Below are 18,933 nucleotides of genomic sequence, written 5' to 3'. Positions count from 1 at the left end.
GGGAAACCTTTCCACCGGGATCATGGATTGTGAAATTTGACCAGCTGGGAAAGCAAAGACAACATGAGTGATTTCCTGATACAGAATGTGAATATCATTTCCACCTCATACAATCTTCATTTCCATTGCATGTTAGGCTCCAATCTGGACAGCAACATATCACCATCCAACACGGTTATCCTTTCTCCTATTGTTCCAAGTCCACGCCTGCCCCCCTCCCATCCCAAGTTTTTAGAATTCATTCATGGGAAGCGGGTGTCACTGGTTGTCCCATCCCCAATTGTCCTTGAACTGAATGGCTTGCTTTGTCATTTCAGACTCAACCACATGGCTGTAAACCTGGAATCACATGTGGACCAGACCAGGTAAGGATGGCAGATTTCCTTTCCTAAGGGACATTAATGAACCAGATGAGTTTTCAATGACAATAGTTTCATGTTAACCATTACACTTTCAATTCCAGATTTTTTATTGAATTCACATTTTGCGATCTAACATGGTTGGATTTGAACCTGGGTCCCCAGAGAATGACCCTGGGGTATTATCCATTAAAAAGGCTTGCAGTTGCATTAAAAGCTGATCACATGATGTGATGATGATGACATTGGGGTGGATGTTCAGTCTGCTGTTTTACTTTCAGTTTTGAACTTGTTGCAGGGCAAAGAACAGCTTTCAATAAAGCCTGCTGCGTGTTTGCTTGAAGCTAATTGTGCAAACCAAGTCTTTTCTTTATCCCCAACCAGTAACATAGTTCGGACATTGCACCTGGGTCCCTGGACTACTAATCCATTGATAATGCCGCTACACCACTGCCTCCTCCGAATTTTTAAGATACACTGACAGCAACAATGGATGGCAGCCATTAGCAGGTTACAATTAATGATGATAAACATTTACCATGTCTTCCTGTTGTCCAATCTTCACCTTCATTGAAATGAACGTCACTTCCAATACCTGGTCCAGGAGGATAGGTATGAGCCAAAACCCGACCGTGCCCAACAAATGGAAAATGATCGCCATGATCTAGCAAGGAATATTGAACCAACATGTAAATAAGAATTAATTTACAGCTCAGGATGAAAACACCACATAGAATTGGTTAAACTTGAAGTAAAATGAGAGAATGCTGGTATCAACAGTCGACCAATCAGCTGACCCCACCTTTTGCTCCATATTTCTTTCATTAATTGAGTTTCAATTCACCAGCTGTCAGGTTGGGAATTGAACTTTTGGACTGGGGTTTACATGGGGTCCCTGCCACCCTGCTGGCAATGTAAAGGGGCAAACCCACCCCATTTGGCAAGCTTGTCCAACAGCTTTTCATCAGCCACTGGGCTGTGAATGTGTTTGAGATAACACTGCCGCACCATTCCAAGGACATTAAGAGTGGCTGGCTAGTTAAATAGCTCGATGTTCCCTTATCCCAGTAGAAGCAACTAAATCTGTGCCCACTGCAACATCCCCAAGGAAGGCATTCAGCAAAATGCAGCCTGTCTGGTGAGCTGAGTCTGGGGTCTCTTTGGGGCCAGGCAGGAAAGAGAGAGGTTGGGTGTAGATCAAAATGGGCGAATGTTGGGTGAGATGGGAAGGGGTTGGGGGGTAATTTGCATTGGGGGTGAGGCCTCTCATGGATACAGTGGTCTCAAAAAGCAGATACTTGCTCCTCCTGCCCAGCGTCAAGCTCACCACTCTCAGCTGATAGACTGGAGACTTGAGGCTGAACCTCCTAACACCTGCAGATACAGTACAATCCCAGTGCTGGTAAGAGCAGGCACAAAGAGCCATTCATGGCCCATTTCAAGGCCTTACTTGGCCCTTGAGTGAGCTGGCAACCTGATGCCTTCCCTGCTGGTAAAATTGCAGAGGCTGGTGGGCAGGGGAGTTTAGGCCGCTGGTGTGTGCCATTGCCATGGTGCCCAATTTACAGGGCTTCTATGTGCCATCCTGCCATAAGGGATGCCTGTAGTTTTGGCTAAAGTCCTGTGACAATAGTCTGGTCCTCCTGATTCCTTGTATAATAACATAATCAATAAACCTTTATACTGTCGATACCAGAAGCATCAGAACATGTCTTTCCCATGTTCAAACTCTGACCACTCTAATGAATTGCTGTTCTTATTGCATATTCCATTGTTTGTGATTGTTACTTTCAATGTTATTGTTTGAACCTACCTCCAGAAACAAATTTAATTTCAATGTCTGCAGGAGATGTTGTCTGTGTAAATGTCAATGGAGTGACATTAGCCCAAAACTGAAAAGCTTTTCTCAAAGTGTCATCCACAACATTCTGCGGTAAGTCAGCTGTATAGTTCTGTATCCTGTGTGGAGACAAAGTCAATTCCATCACTATCTGTATAAACTGTCGGATTAATTATGCTGATTGTGTGCAGGTGTTTCTGAGGTCAATGTTTGCCCTTCAGAAAACAGCTCATGCCACCTACTCCAGTCACTCCCACAGTGACAAACATTAGCATCCAAACAGCAGAGTTCAGATGGCCAGTTTCCGGGGAGAGATTATGTGAATCACTGAGAAGGAGTGAAAGGGATTCTGACAGAGAACTAGTTCCTGATTTTATTCAACTGCTGAACCCATGGATTTAGACAGCAAAGGACCTGCCTGCAAATTGAATTCAGCAGAATTTTATCAATTCATTTGAGAATGTCCCAGCAGCATGAAATGTTTGGGGCATTTCTGTGTGAAATGATTCTACATTTGTGCAGTGCTGTGTAACTGTCTGATTGAGCTGCCCAACATCATGCAGACCAGGGCCTTCTACAACAGGCCCTTGTGGGCAAGGTCCTAAACTCAGACAAAGTCTCCTTGATGAGTCTGGTAACCCAGTTGTTCTGCTGCTACTTGCAACCTGGAGGTTGCGGTCTTCATAAATCCTCAGTCATGCATTGTGACTTTGGATTCAACAAATCTGATCATTTGTGGATTTGCATCAGAAAATAATAATGGAAGCTGCTGGGTTGCTCTAAAATTCCTACTGGTTCCCTGATAGTCTCCACCCGCACTGGCCACAGTTGATGTGAGTGTAATCTCACACTATGTGTGATTAATCTGAGTTAGGTAACGGGGAACTCAGCAGCATGAGATTTCACTTTGGATGCAGTTCCCTAAGAGTAGTTGTGGAGAAATGCGCAGTTTTGTCCTCCTGGCATTAGTTCAGGGTGGTGCCCATCTCCATTGTAGGGAAACATGGTCAAAAACATTCCATTTATAAAGCGCTGCACTTTGAGGAAACCTACAAATATTGAAATCTGTACCTGAATAAATAATGGCACTGTTGCTTACAGGAGTCAGCTATGAACTGAAATTTTCACAGATATCTCCAGCAGTTGCTCAGAAAGAACAACATAAAAAGCCAATAGAATTAGTTCCACAAAGGCGTTTGTAGGTGTGGCACATTTCTGTCACAATGATCTCCCTAAGCACATCTCTTTGGATGTATCTAGATATAGTCACCTTAGGCTGTAAGTTCATGGGTGACAGGGCAAAAATAAGGTGGCTACCTCTCTAGCTTTAAGCTCCAACTAATCTCAATATTCATGTTCTCTCTGATTGCCCTTTGCCTTCTCCAGTTACAGAAGGAAATATGGTTTGCCTGGTGAGATATAATAAATACACTATAGTTGTGGACATTTAGGAAGTCTCTATCACTCTCCGATTGGAGACCAGGAGCAGTTTAAAGAAATTAACATCTGCAGAAAAACCCGGAAAATGGATACATAAACCAGTGTCACTGAGAAACTGGAACACGCTTCAGAGGCCCAGGTTTTATTGAAGCACTTATCCGACATTGTTTTCCCAATTATAATGAGCCTGGCCAAAACCAATGTATCAGCACTCAGTGTCAAATACTCGGTAGAATGGTGTGCTGAAACCTTTAGTGCCTAAACGATGGAGAAACTGTGTTATTGAGACTGATTCTTGTTAAATTGGACAATGTTATTGACTAACATGTCATGCAACCAAGGTCTATACCTGTAGGTGATATTGTGCTTTTCAAAGATTGGTTGAAGTGGAGTAACGTTGGAATCTGTCCTCAGCGCCATTACACATTGAGGTCCTTCATACGGATCTATTGTTCCATTGACCACGTTTGCAGCTAATTTAAGATGATAAGCTTTCTGTGCTCCCTAGATGCAGGAAAAGAGTTTATTTTTAAGGCATAATATTTCATTCCCCAATTCTTTTATTGACATTAAGAGCTGAAATTTCTTTTTTAAATGAAAAATAACCAATGTCTACTTTTACCCATAATCAACAATCCAGTGATTTAAATCATAAAAACATACAACTTTACAAATTGGGATTGTTGAGACTGCAATTTAGTTCGCAGCTTGCTATTCAAGGGAAAAAGCTGTTTCTCCACCTTTCATTCAAAGAGAAATTTCTTCACAATCTTTGTATTAGCTAAATAAATACACTTGATAGTTTTAAGTGATTTCTAAAATGTTAAATATCGTAATACATTCATTGTAGCAATTCATTTTTAAATGCTTCTACGCAGGAAAATGTGATCTCTTAACAAAATCCTTCCCGATCTCTTGTTGTTGAATATAGAATGGCAAGAAACAGCACAGATACAAGAAGTGTCCCATAAAATCAGAGAATACATTAAGAAAAAAAGGTGGCTCCTATGGGCAGAATCTTGTGCCAATACTGAGATGGGACCGGGGTCCCTAGGGCAGAAGGATTGGGACGATTTGAGGAAAGTTCAGGGAAAACGGGCAGGCAAATGTGAGAAAGCGATTGCCACTGTGAGCTGCTTAGAACAGCTGCTAGGGACAGAAAAGGAATTAAACACAGTTCGGAAGAACTAGAGGAATTGAAACGGGCACAGGAGGAAAAGGAGGAGGAGATTAAAAAACAGAAGGAACAACAGCAGGAGAGGATAGGGCAAATAAGAGCTGAAAACGACAGAGAGGTGGATGAATTAAAAAGAACCAACCAGGCAAATTTATTACATCTGGGCAATTTTCACACCCAGCATGAGAGAGCCTACCAAGACGCCCAGCACACTGTCTTGGGCAAAGGTGAAGCCGAGTGGACAGTAACACGATTGGAAACTAAGTGCACTGATCCGCAGGCGCCGATGAAAGTGCTACATCAAGCCAGTAATGAACAGAGACAGGCAACCGCTGACCACTCCAAACACCAGCAAGAAATTTCATGACTAGAATCCCTATTATTGGTTCAAAATGGATTTATGTGTACCTTCGGGACAGTAAAGGAAGAAGAAATAGATGATGCAGATTGGGGAGAGCTGAAGGAGAATGCTAAACTTTGTGTTATGCGAACCAAGGATTGGGGTCCACCGCCATCCTTCCCAGGGGAAGTCATACCCACCAGTCCCCAGATTCACCTCCAGTACCGATGCACCCAGTGACAACTGAACAGTGGATAGGAGAGTCTTGGGGCCCAGCTATTACATACACAAACCTGTTTACATGGCACAATTGGCCGAAATTGCAAATAAAATCACAACCCTTGAGCCATCGGGTGATCCATACAGTTTCTTTGAGGATGTTAGACAGCAGAAGATAATGCATAGGCATTATCAAGTGGAGCTGACTGTCATGTGCTTAAGCAAGTCTGTATGGTCTGACTGCCAGCCCCTCAAAATGCCGGGGAAGGAACGTTAAACAAAATTAAGGAAGCAATATTGACTGCAGTAGGGTTTAACAAAGGAGATCTTGTAGATGGGTTAAATAAATGTAGACAGAGGAAAGAGGAACATCCGACTACCTTTGCCAGTCATTTATGGATCCAGTTCACGAGAGTGTACGGGGGATTAGATCGGGTTAGTTTAAATGAAGCTGGTTCATCCAAATGGGCTAGGACATTAGTGTCACACGCCACAGAGGAAGGCAAGAAAGCCTGCGCTAATTTTGATCCTGCAGAGGCCACACACAATGAAGCATGAGTTCTCCAACAGTTAGCTTGAGTCTGGGAATAGGAAGTTCAAGGATCCCCAATGTCACGGTCAGATAGGGAAGTGAGAATGCTTCCGATGAGGACTTGTCAAGGTCCAGTATGGAGAAATGAGGGTAGAGGGGATCACCAACACCAGAGAGGTACAGCTCCATCTTACACAGCAGCCCCCGGAGAGATAGAGGGACATGTTTTAATTGCGGGCAGCCAGGACAGTTCGTCTGAGAGTGTAGGAGACCCCCACCACCCTATACATGGTCCCCACGGGACCACTGGCTCCACCAGTTAGGCCAGCTCCTAGGTACAAGAGAGAGCACAGTCCACCACCAATAGAAGGTCCCAGTCACCCCATGCATACCGTAAGTGTCAGCCCACTGCTATATCCAACTGTCCCTGCCTGTGGAACCCTAGATTGATGGTGTCTGGCCTCCCCAACCTGGGTCTGTAGCACCAGGTGGGATAGCATAAAAAGGCTTCTAACTAACGGTGAGGTAGAAGACCACCTCGTAGAATTCCTTTGGGATACCGGAGTCTCCCGAACTATCCTGAATGTATCAAAATTAAAAACAGACATCCCTTGGCCAACTACAGGCACAATTATACTCAGTGGATTCACAGGACACATGCAGGAGGGACATATTACAGCTCCTGTACAGGTCCTCCTAGGTAGCATGGTGTGTGACCATCCGGTGGTGTTAGCTGACCTTCCCCCACACACCGAACACATCCTTGGGTCCAATTACATGAATAAATGTAATCTTTCATTGATCCAGCTGGTCGATGCATTTGGCAGATGGCTACGGTTAGCAGAGCACAATCAACCATCCCTGTTGGGCAAATTCTGGTTTGATCCCTGAATGATTTGTAGTGATCCGGCCATCAGGGAGGTACTTCAGAGAAACAATGGGGTGTTTGCATGGCATAAATGCGATTGTGGCCAGATACCTGGGGAGGTGTTAATTGAAGGGCCGGGCCCAAAATCACAGAGACAATACAGTTCCCCCAGACAGGCGGAGGGGGAAGTGGCCAAAGTAACTGATATTGTATTATAACAGGGGGTGTTGAGACAAGTGGTATCCAGAAATAATGCGCCAATATGGCCTGTGAAAAGATAGATGGATCACGGAGGTTCGATTATCGGAAATTAAATAAGGTTACCCCACTCTAAGCCCTCACGGTAACCACCAGCCCCATCACCATGATGAGGCAGGGTGCCCAGGCAAAGTTTTTCACAGCACTGGTTATCAGTAACGGCTTCTGGTCCATCCTTTTAAATCGGTCCTGCCAGTACAAGTTCGCCTTTACCTCCCAGGGACAGCAATACACTTGGACTTGCCTACCACAGGGTTTCCATAATTCCCCATCCATCTTCCACAGGCGACTAGCTACCGGACTGGAAAAGTTTTCCCAACCTGAGCACTTGGTCCAATATGTAGATGATTTATTGTTACAAACTAACACTAAAGAGGAGCATATAACATTGCTGGGTGAATTGCTCACACTGCTCTAATCATTAAGCTGCAAAGTCAACTCGAAAATGACCCAAGTTTTGCAACCCAAGGTTATATACCGAGGTACAGTGATTACTCATGGGAAGAGGGAGCTCCAACAAAAAAGGAGAGACTCCATAGCGCACCTCCCACTGCCCTGGGTTGTGAGTGCCCTCCGATCTTTCCTAGGTCTAGTAGAGTGCTGTTGGAACCATCAAAGCAGCCCCACTGTCCGAATTGCTAAGAAAAAACACAACCAGGGAGTGGACTGCACAGCACACAGTTGCAGTAACCGATTTAAAGTGCGCCCTCACCACAACACCAGCCTTACTAATCCCTGACCCGGATCTACCATACGCCTTACAGATTGCAGCCACTGACCATACACTTTCGGCAGTATTATTACAACAAAGACATGGCAGACCAGGCCCAGTTGTCAGTCCTCACGAGTATTGGACCGAGTTGAACAAGGCTTCTCCGGGTGTGAAAATACATCTCCTCGCAGTGTTTGGGTTGTGCAGCATTTCGCCGATATCACCAGACTAAACTCAACAACGATTCTCACTGAACACACCCTAACCCAACTTCTGCTGGACGGCCACCTTAAAGGCGGCTCAGTAAGCCAGGTCCACACTGCTCGTTGGACACGAGGATACTGCAGGATAGAGACATCACTGTAAAGCAATCCAAAGTGCCCACCTTCCTGGCAGATAATTTAAATTATGGGGGAGATCTGCATGAGTGTCAGGTTATAGCCACAAATGACCCCACAAGTCCATTTAACCCGAAACAACAAGAGAGACAATCAGGGACAAACCAAACAACCACCCAACGGACAGACTCAGCCATGAGAATTTACATAGACAGTTCATCCACCATAGAGAATGGGACCAGAATCACAGGGTGTGGCACTTATGTGGAAAATCAACAGGGACAGCCACTAATAGAACTCGCCCTCAAACTACCCAGCCATTTGAGTGCTCAAGCTGCTGAACTAGCAGCAGTCACATACGTGGTGAGTCACCCAGACATATTTCCAACCCCCGCCAACATACACTCCGATAGCTTGTACATCTGTAAACAGCTGGACTGAATTCCCACCATTATGGGAAACCAGAGGCTTCATCTCTGCAGACGGAAAGCCCCTACTGTCAGCTCCCTTATTAAAATATTTTCTGCATACCACTGAAAGGTACACATATTGAGTTATTAAGGTTAGGAGCCACTACAGGACCTCCCCACCTGGTGACTGTAAGGCTGATGCATTGGCCAAGGCCGGTGTCCATCTGGGACAGTTTTGGCAGCCCATCCATTGGAGAGCAAGTAAACACTGTGGCCATTTGCCAGACTGACCTGGTCCAGGCACAGCACACTGACAGTTCCCTCAAACAAATTTTCGAAGGAGTCTAGCCAGCCCCATATGAGAAATGGAAGGATAAAATACAGATTGAGGATGGTTTGATATTAAAGGCAGGCACATATGTAATCCCTACCCAGGACAGAAATCAGCTCATCTACCAGTACCCATGATGGGCATGGCCATCAGGGCATAGAGACAAGAATCGAGCAATTAAAAGAATTACGTTGGTGGCCCAAACTGCATGATGATGTTGCTTATTATATCGACAATTGTTTAATTTGTGCCCAGAACAACCGCGATAGGTATGCCAGGAAAGCGGAGCTAAGGCACGCACGCCCAGTAGAAGCCTCCTGGACAAACCTCCAAATTGCTTTTATCGGCCCACTCCTGCCATGTAGGAATGGATTTAAATATGTCCTGGTAATAACAAACATTCTCACATAATGGGTTGAGGCATTCCCCACTAGATCCTACACAGCTAAGGCCACGCAAAGATGTTAGCCCACAAGTATTCACACGATGGAATCTTCCCCGCAGCATAGAGTCCGACTAAAGGATACATTTCACCAGGTGGGTGATACAGAAGATTATGGCTATGTTCAGCATCCAGCAGAAATTCCACATCACCTACCATCCACAATCCAGTGGAATCGTATAGCACATGAACCAAACACTAAAAGAGATCATTAGCAGGATGGTGCAGCAAAATAACACAACATGGGATACAGTACTTCCCTTTGCCCTCATGATGGTACACAACACCGTTTCCAGTTCTACTGGATTCACCCCCCCAACACATTAATGACTGGCTGACCTATGAGAGGAGCTGAATACTTGTTGGGGTTTGACTTAACGGAACCTACTATTACATTGATCACCCATGAGAAAGCCGTCCAGCAGATAACCGAAAACATTAAAGAAGCCCATTTAGCCGCGGCTGTCCGAAACAGAGCAAGGCATATTTCGATAAAAGGGTAGACCGGGTAGAATATACAGCTGGCCAGCAGGTAATGATTTCCCTTTCCAACCCCAGTTCTTTCTTGTCACCAAGATATGAAGGCTCACACACCATCACCGACAAAATAAGCCCCTGAGTGTATAAGGTCCTAATCGCCAATGGGAAAATCAGCTGGTTCCATGTCGCTCGACTGAAAGTTTACAGGACTCGGAATAATCACTTCCACCATCTCACATAAGAGATAGGGGAGGATGACACTAGGTGACTGGGATGGTCTCACCCAGGAAATATATTTTCCCAGGAAACTTTCTCATCCACTTTCAGGTTCAGACCAGAACCTTATCCCTACCACGCTACAGCCCAGAGCCTTGTCCACACCTGAAGGGGTACTGCTCGACTCAGACATAACAGGAGACTTGTACACCCCAGAGGACTGGCGCGACTCGTTAGATATCGGCCCACGCAGCATTGTGGATACCCCCATAAACATAAATCTTATTAGCCCCTGACACAACTGTGAGACCTTGACTAAATGTCACCGTGTTATTTTGATGGGGACACCCGATGCTGCATCCCCCATCTGGGTAAAGGACCAGACACACGGGTTAATTAGAATGGGTGACAAGGATAAAGGACCTTGGTATCAGTGGGTGCTATTCTGATTGGCTGTTGGTGACTAGTGGAGTGCTGCAGGGATCGGTGCTGGGACCTCAACTGTTTACCATTTATATAGATGGCCTGGAGGAGGGGGCTGAGTGTAGGGTGATGAAATTGCGGATGACACGAAGATGAGTGGAAAAGCAAATTGCATGGAGGGTGTGGAAAGTCTGCAGAGAGATCTGGATAGGCTGAGCGAGTGGGCGAGGACCTGGCAGATGGAGTATAATGTTAGCAAATGTGAGGTTATCCACTTTGGCAGAAATAATAGTAGGAGGGATTATTATTTAAAAGGCAAAAAGCTGCAACATGCTACAGTGCAGAGGGACCTGGGGGTCCTTGTGCATGAGTCGCAAAAACCCAGTCTGCAGGTGCAGCAGGTGATCAAGAAGGCGAATGGGATGCTGGCCTTTATAGTGAGGGGGATAGAATATAAAAGCAGGGAGGTCTTGCTGCAACTGTACAGGGCACTGGTGAGGCCGCAGCTGGAGTACTGTGTGCAGTTTTGGTCGCCACACTTGCACAAGGATATATTGGCCTTGGAGGGAGTGCAGAGGAGGTTCACTAGGCTGATAGCAGAGATGAGGGGGTTAGCCTGTGAAGAGAGACTAAATAGACTGGGTCTGTACTCGTTGGAGTTTAGAAGGATGAGGGGGATCTTATAGAGACGTATAAGATAATGAAGGGGATGGATAGGGTAGAGGTAGAGAGAATCTTCCCGCTCAGAAAGGATAGCAGGACTAAAGGGCACAGCCTCAAGATAAGGGGGGGGGAGCAGTTTAGAACGGAGTTGAGGGGGAGCTTCTTCATTCAAAGGGTGGTGAATCTCTGGAATTCTCTGCACGTTGAAGTGGTGGAGGCTACCTCGCTAAATATATTTAAGTCACGGGTAGATAGGTTTTTGATAGACAGGGGAATTAAGGGTTATGGGGAGAAAGCAGGAAAGTGGAACTGATCCACTTCAGATCAGCCATGATCTTATTGAATGGCGGGGCAGGCTCGAAGGGCTAGATGGCCTACTCCTGCTCCTATTTCTTATGTTCTTATGTTCTTATGTACCCCTGAATCCAGATCCAAAAACAGACCCCACAGTGCAGCCCAACGAACGGGAGGCCAGGTGAGGAAGTAATAATGGAGCCCCATGAGAGAAATGATTCTGAAGATGAGTCTCTGTTGAGCAATTTGTTAATGGAAATGCTAAATGAAGGAATCTAAGGTGCTTCAAATGATAAAATTCAGTGTACAGTGCAGACCAATGCAAGGTACAAGAATCAAGACAGCCTGTTTTATTCTCGCAGCAGTCACCATTAGGCCTAGGGATTCGAATAGCATTGGAGTTGGTCTATAATGACCTGAAGAGATGTCCATTCCATGAAGCATCCATTTAAAACCCCTCTACCTGCAGATCCACAATAAAATGTCCATGGTTAAATACAATCAACTCATTCCCATTCTATTTGTATACTGCTAGTGCGATTAATCAGGGTTTTTACACAGTCTGAAGCCATGCTCTTTGGTCACCTTTCTCTAGTTAAGAGAACATTAAGGCAACTATACAAATCTTTGAGGTAGGTATGCCAAATTTTAATATCACTGAGGCAACTGTGCTAAATTTTAAAATCGTCAAAGCGACTGGGCTACATTTTCAATTCTTAGAGCATTTGTGCTAAATTTTAAATGTGTTCCACCTTCAAACTCCAAGTCACTTATGGAACAGACATCTCTTCAGGTCATTACAGACTGACTCCAGTGCTATTCAAATCCCTGGGCTAAAGGTGACTGGTTCTAGAATAAAACAGGCTGTCTTGATTTTGCCGACCCATTAAACAAGCTCTTTTCCAATAATCACCCTACGACTCGCCCATTTATCGATCTGAACAAAAATTTGCTCGACAGTGGTTCACAATTAGAATTTTAAAAACCTACGACACGCAAGCGACAACTGGGTCCTCCTGACCACACCACAATCGATAGTGTTCAAAACAAAAGGGAGGGGGCATGGACAGTTTAAGTACATATATATACATCAAATATTGGATGCGCTAACAGCAGAAATTACATTGATCTCCTCAGGACAACGACGGACAACAACAGAGATGCAACCTAGGATCTACCTCATTGGACTCACCATCGGGATAAGCACGCAGGACACTCCAAGCAAGATGAACCCGGGGTATCCTGGTTATTTATGACTTGCCCCACCTGATGTGGGGAATATGAGGGTGGCGTGTTATGGGTGCATCCCAATAAGAGTGTAATGTTTGGGTGATATACAAAAAACCAAATGGCAGTTCAACTGAAAATTATCAGGGTGTCACCGTAGCAGGGGATTGGTGAGGATTTTCAAATAACGGGTGCCCCAAATTTGGATGTCTGGTCAACTGTCCAGAAAAAAAGAGTAGGGCTCGGGCAGCGGTGCCCCGGGACACTCACAGAGGGGAGCTTTGCATTGTGCGAAATAGGAGCTGGGCTGAAGCCAATCCCAAAACCATCCCACTTGACTTGTCCTGAAGCCAACCCCAGACCACAGAATGGAAAACCTGTTTGACAACTTCCACCACGAATTGGTACCTGTGGTGGTGGATGTAGCTGGGACCCAACTCTCAGAGTGGTGCTCTCCCCAGTTTAAGAGATTATACCTCCACTTGACTCACAGATTGTTAGGATGGAAGATAGGAATGAATGAAAGGCAGGAAAGATCTAAGAGGGAGTTAGTCAATGACATGGCCACAGCATACAGGGCAGGGGTAACAACCATCAATGCCCTTGATTTAGGTGACCTAGACAATAAACTTAGGATTCTGACCCAACAGGTTAAACAGACACAAAGTTCTATCAATGAGGACAATCAGCAAGATGCTGAAGGGAACTGACTGGAAATGCAGCCAGCAACCATATGGTCGCTGTATTGGAAGGACACACCAAGACAATCAGATTATCAGGGAAAAATTACAGGACGATGACCAACAACAGAACCAAACTTTATCTAGTGCATATGGACAGTGGATGATGTTACAGCTAAGGGAAAACCTACAGCAGGTACACAGTGGACACAGTGGACAAGTTCCATCTTGGATTAGTGATGAACAGATGGAACACTATTTACGGGTAAGAAACATGCCAAGTTATCTGGCTGCCGGATGCGACATTTATCAAAGTCTGGTTCAATGACGACTGCAAAGAAACTCCAGGGAAAGCCCTGGGGATGGTCTTAGGGCTCGCCATAATCACTGACGACCGCGTTGGACTGAGGGTCTTTGAAGTGGAGAATATAGGGACTATCCATGAGGATATCTGGATAGGTATGACGGCACTTTACCATACGCAGTGGAGAAGGAAGGGAGGCTCATAGGCACTACTCTGGACAGATTTCAGCAAACTGATGAAATAATCACATGCCCGTATCCAGTTTACTTAAATGAGCATGCACCATGTGGCTTCAGAACAAACACTAGCCTAAATTGCTCAGTACAAGCTCGTAGTCTGGACATAGACATAACTCAGGTGGCTTACAAGGGAGCAGGGAGATACTGTCTCACCACCTCCCTGAAACAACATCAGTATGGCACGACACATTGTGACATTACTGACACTACATTCTGTATCATACCAGAATATCAGCCAGGATGGGTCTCATTCAACTAATAGATATTCATAAGAGGGAGAGGGTAGATTTAAACGCCACTGACTAGCTCCGACAGACTCTAGGGGAATGCCAAGAGAAATATGACACAAGCCCAAAACCCCTGCCAGAGGAGTTGAACCAAATTTGGATAAAATTGGCTACAGCCCACAGAACCTTCATCAAAGTAATACAGCAGACCCAAGAGGTGGAAAGGAGAATTAAAGAAATTAAAGTCACCTCCTGGTGGAATGACCTTTGAAATTGGGGCTCAAATATCCAAATCCACCCATTTGTTCACATAATGTCACACCTGCCGGTATTACTGATTTTATTCACCCCGGTGTATCTAATCATCCTCACAGTCCAATTCAGCCAATGGAAAAAGAGGGTCACCCAAAGGCAAGGCTTAGGGTTTGCCCTCGAATCATGTTCCCCTTTAATTCAGGACAGCAATGTTTACAGGAAGCCTGCCATTTAGCGATTTGTACTAATGAACCATTAGAAATCCTTCTGTTGAAATGTGCCTCAGATCTGCGAATACTTTATTGTAACGTTTGTTTGAATGTTGGTTTATAATTAGCTTATTGTAATAATGGTGTTTAAAATATATGGTTGTTTGCATTTGTAGTGTTGCTGTCTGTAGCTTCTGGAATATAAGTATGTTGGGATGTATTATTACTGTGCATACCAATGCCTGGGCCTTGCTCGACTGTTGAGTGACTGGCCAGCCTCTGCTCTGTCCCAACAACCTGCCAAAACCTTGAATCTGTCACGATAACTGCAAGGGCCAGGGCTTTCCGACTTCTACCTTCTTTCTCCCCTTGCCTGTCTTTCTCAGAATACACCGTCCAGTCCCTGATCACTGACCAAATCAGGAGATCCTGAGGGATGTGATCATCTCCTGGAACCAAGTGTCTGGGTAACATTCCTCGTCTCTGAAATATCGCACTGTCTGTAATTCAATCTCCAGCTCAATGACTCTGAGTTGAATCTCCTCAAGGCGCTGACACTTATTGTAGGCGTACCTGAGCTGGAGCCCATTGGTGTACAGGAGCGCCCACATTCTGCAGTCACAACACATCACTGGCCTTGTCATCTTTATTATGTTTGAAGCAATTTATTCTTTTCTTCAACGATGATTGATAATCCCAACTATTCTCAGTGACCTGGACTCAGTGAGCAGTTGCTGTCTTTGTACTTGCTTAGTTTGTGCCATTTCTACCAGCTGAAACTCTACAGAGATTTCTGGCTTGAGAAACTAGTTCCAAATAACTCTGTAATTAACTAACTGCAGCTGCCCGTCCTATAAGGAGTTTATTTATCTCTGACTAAGATAGTAAGAGACTTCAATTTGTAGTTAAATTCTAAGAACAAACTGGACTAGATTGTAAAGAGAATAAAATTCCGTTCCTCGCCAAATTCTCCACTTCAATGCCGTGACTAGCTGAACTCAGTAATGAGCTGCTGTCCAGCCAATATTTCTGATACAGCTCCTGCTGTGAGTTGTTTCCCACCATGGCCTTACATGTGTGATTAAAAAATGTAAATGGTGTACATTTCTGGGCAGCTTCCAGGCATCTAGCCCAAGTTCCTAATGGCAGGGTCAGTGTTAGAGGCACTGACGCATAGGCCAGGATAGCTTATCTCTGTCCTCCGAAATGTTGAAGTTTGGGCATAAGTCCGACTCGGCTGGAGCTAAACATTTGTTGTTACTTCAAACAGAATCCTCAGCCCAACTACTTTCAAGCAACGCACAAGAATTTAACTGTGTTGGTGTACCACATCTTGTTATATGGGTGTGGTATGTGCGATGGATAAGGGAAACAACTGCAAAGCTAGACTTTCTTAGTGTACACAGCAGCATTTGTTACTTTATGCAGCAATGAATAATCCCATAGCCCCCTCGAGCTTTGTACTTGGTATGTTGTTACTGGCAATGTTTAATCAAAAACATAAAGAGAAACAGATATATAATAAAACTTGAATATGTTCAGATTAATCACAACCTTTTACTGCTCTGAAATATCTAAATGAAACAATGTTACATAAGAAATAGGAGCAGGAGTAGGCCATCTAGCCCTTCGAGCCTGCCCCGCCATTCAATAAGATCATGGCTGATCTGTTGTGGCTCAGCTCCACATTCCCGCCCTCTCCCCATAACCCTTAATCCCCTCTCTTATCAAAAACCCATCAACCCGTGTCTTAAAAATATTTAGCGAGGTAGCCTGCACCACTTCAACGGGCAGAGAATTCCAGAGATTCACCACCCTTTGAGTGAAGAAGTTCCTCCTCAACTCCGTTCTAAACCGCCCCCCTTTATCTTGAGGCTGTGCCCCCTAGTCCTATTATCCTTTCCGAGCGGGAAGAGTCTCTCCACCTCTATCCTATCCATTCCATTCATCATCTTATACGTCTCAATGAGACCTCCCCTCATTCTTCTAAACTCTAACGAGTACAAGCCTAGTTTATTCAGCCTCTCCTCATAGCTCAACCCCCTCAACTCCGGCATCAGCCTAGTAAACCTCCTCTGCACTCCCTCCAAGGCCAAAATATCCTTGCGTAAGTACGGCACCCAAAACTGCACACAGTACTCCAGCTGCGGCCTCACCAATGCCCTATACAGCCGCAGCAAGACCTCCCTACTTTTATATTCAATCCCCCTCGCTATGAAGGCCAGCATCCCATTCGCCTTCCTGATCACCTGCTTCACCTGCAAGCTGGGTTTTTGCGACTCATGCACAAGGACCCCGAGGTCCCTCTGCACCGTCGCCTGCTGCAGTTTTTCTCCACGTAAGTGATTCGATATTTCTTCATTCTCATTGAAATAGTTAATATGAATTCTTTACGTACCTCAAGATTCCTTGGAACCATCTTCACTGAAGACAAGGGAAGTGCAGCTGAAGGAAAAGCTAGAAAAACTATTTTGAGCACAACAGCATAGTAAAAGCACACTGTCTTCATTATGGGTGTTTACTTTGGAGAACGGGTCAGTTATCCCAGTGAATAGAAGGCTAGCATTTGATTCAGAATAAGACCAACAACATAAGTTTGATTCCTATTCCAGCGGAGGTAACCTTGGCACCTGCCTCCTTGCCCTGCCTCTGAGTGTAGAAGGCAATAGCAAACCACCACTAACAAGAGGACAGCTCAGGGTCAGCATCAGCAGATAATGAATCATGGAGCCGCCTTCAGGCAGAGCACTCATACCAATTATACTGTGTGGAAAACAACCTCCAGGTAAAAAGCAGTGCCCACAGCCTATCTTTATGAAGCATTGCAATATTAATCAACCAAATAACTCTAACCAAAAGCCCATATCTCAGAGTAATTATTACTGAGACATTGGAAAAGTATTTCCTTACATAGTGACTGTGCTATTGCTTAATATAATTTCAATAAATCCTTTTTAGTTTCAGCAGAAAACAAGGAAGGAAGAACGCAAAAATACAGAAGTGTTATTTTACATCATAAAGAATTAGAGAAACAGTCATTAATTTTCTACAAACACATGTAGTGATGGTATTTTTCAGCCCCGGACTCTTAGACTTTAGGGTTGGATTTTACAGCTCCCCACTAACAGATGTGTTGGTGGCAGAGGGGGTCTCCTCCAATAAACCAGGTGGTCTTCGCACCATCTCCCCAGCCACCCTTGTCTTTAGTAAGGAGTCAGACAGCTCACCAAACTTCACTTTATTCCGTTCCTTAAATAGCCAATAATTCCATGTGATGTCAAGAACAGCTGTCACATGGGGCGAGGTATTCCTGTCACGCATGCTCTAAGACCAGACATGCCCACCCGAGGTGAATGGTCCTTTGAATGTCTGCCAAATTTTCTGCCCCACAGGCTACAATTCCTGCGGTGACTGAGATGGGAAAATTCCATCCATTGAATACAGCAAAGGTTAAAGGCCCTGGAAACATCCCAGCTATAACGCTGAATACTTGTACTGCAAAACTAGCTGCAGCCGTATCCAAACTGTTCTAATACAACCACATCTGTTTTAAATAGGAAGCATGGGCCTCCCTGATTTAACCATCAATTAAGATTCATCAGGTAGTTATTTCTTTTTCCCATCACCAAGTTACTTTATTTACACCATACATCTGTACACAGCCAATTCTCTAGTTGCTCCCTCCTGAATGCAGGCTGGGAGTCTGACATACCTGCTTTAAATAAGGAGCATGTGACTCTCTGATTTAACCATTAATTAAGACTCATCAGGTAGTTCTTTTCATGTTCCCAACGAGTAAAACGAACTCAAATTAACTTAGGGACAAATTAAGAGGGGCAGCCCCCCAAAAAGGAACAGTGCAGTCGGTTGTCCCAGAAGAACCGCCCGAGGGCCTTCTGCATGTTTGTGACAAATCCAGGGGGAGGGGTCAAAGCGACCAGCCGGTACCACAACATGGAGGCAACTAGCTGGTTTATGACAAGAACTTGCGCCCTGTAGGACAGCACTCAGAGCAGTCCTGTCCAGCGACTCAGGCGGGCGGAGACTTTGGCCTCCACCTCCAATACAACCACAGCACTGATATTTCCGTCAGTGTTTAGATGTGTAGTTGATAAATTCAACTTGATCTAATTCAGCTGTGCATGGCATAATTAGTGTAACCCAAATTACTCCTTCTGTTAGGGCTCCTTGATACCACACGTGGCATGATGCTGCCTTGATGTCAATGGCAGTTACTCTCACCTCACCTCTGGAGTTCAGCTCTTTTATTCATATTTGAACCAACACTGTAATGAGGTCAGGAACTAAGTGGCCCCGGTGGAAACCAAACTGGGCATCAATGAGCAGGTTATTGTGAGTAAGTGCTGCTTGATATCACTTGTTATAGGAATGCAACGATGGTTTTCTTGCTGTATTTAAAACTAACATTCCCTTCAAGTAGCCAGACAAA

The 18,933-nt window shown here is 44.8% G+C and overlaps 1 protein-coding gene across 1 annotated transcript in view; it reads right to left on the bottom strand.

Moving 5' to 3' along the window:
• LOC145348889 (stromelysin-2-like) overlaps positions 1-17,192 on the bottom strand; it is a 43,961-nt gene extending 26,769 nt beyond the window's left edge. The window contains exons 1-4 of the mRNA XM_080196933.1: positions 16,882-17,192; positions 3,989-4,143; positions 2,173-2,318; positions 898-1,023 (exon numbers count right to left, since the gene is read on the bottom strand). Of these exons, the coding sequence (XP_080053059.1) occupies positions 898-1,023; positions 2,173-2,318; positions 3,989-4,143; positions 16,882-16,992 (538 nt within the window). The 5' untranslated portion in view covers positions 16,993-17,192. The remainder of the gene's footprint in view (positions 1-897; positions 1,024-2,172; positions 2,319-3,988; positions 4,144-16,881) is intronic.
• Positions 17,193-18,933: the final 1,741 nt, after the last annotated feature.

Source organism: Carcharhinus amblyrhynchos, chromosome 10 (genome assembly GCF_965287045.1).
Source record: "Carcharhinus amblyrhynchos chromosome 10, sCarAmb.v2.hapA, whole genome shotgun sequence".
Lineage (NCBI taxonomy): Eukaryota > Metazoa > Chordata > Chondrichthyes > Carcharhiniformes > Carcharhinidae > Carcharhinus > Carcharhinus amblyrhynchos.
Note: the sequence above shows the minus strand (reverse complement) of the source record. Positions and strands in the feature narration are given on the sequence as shown.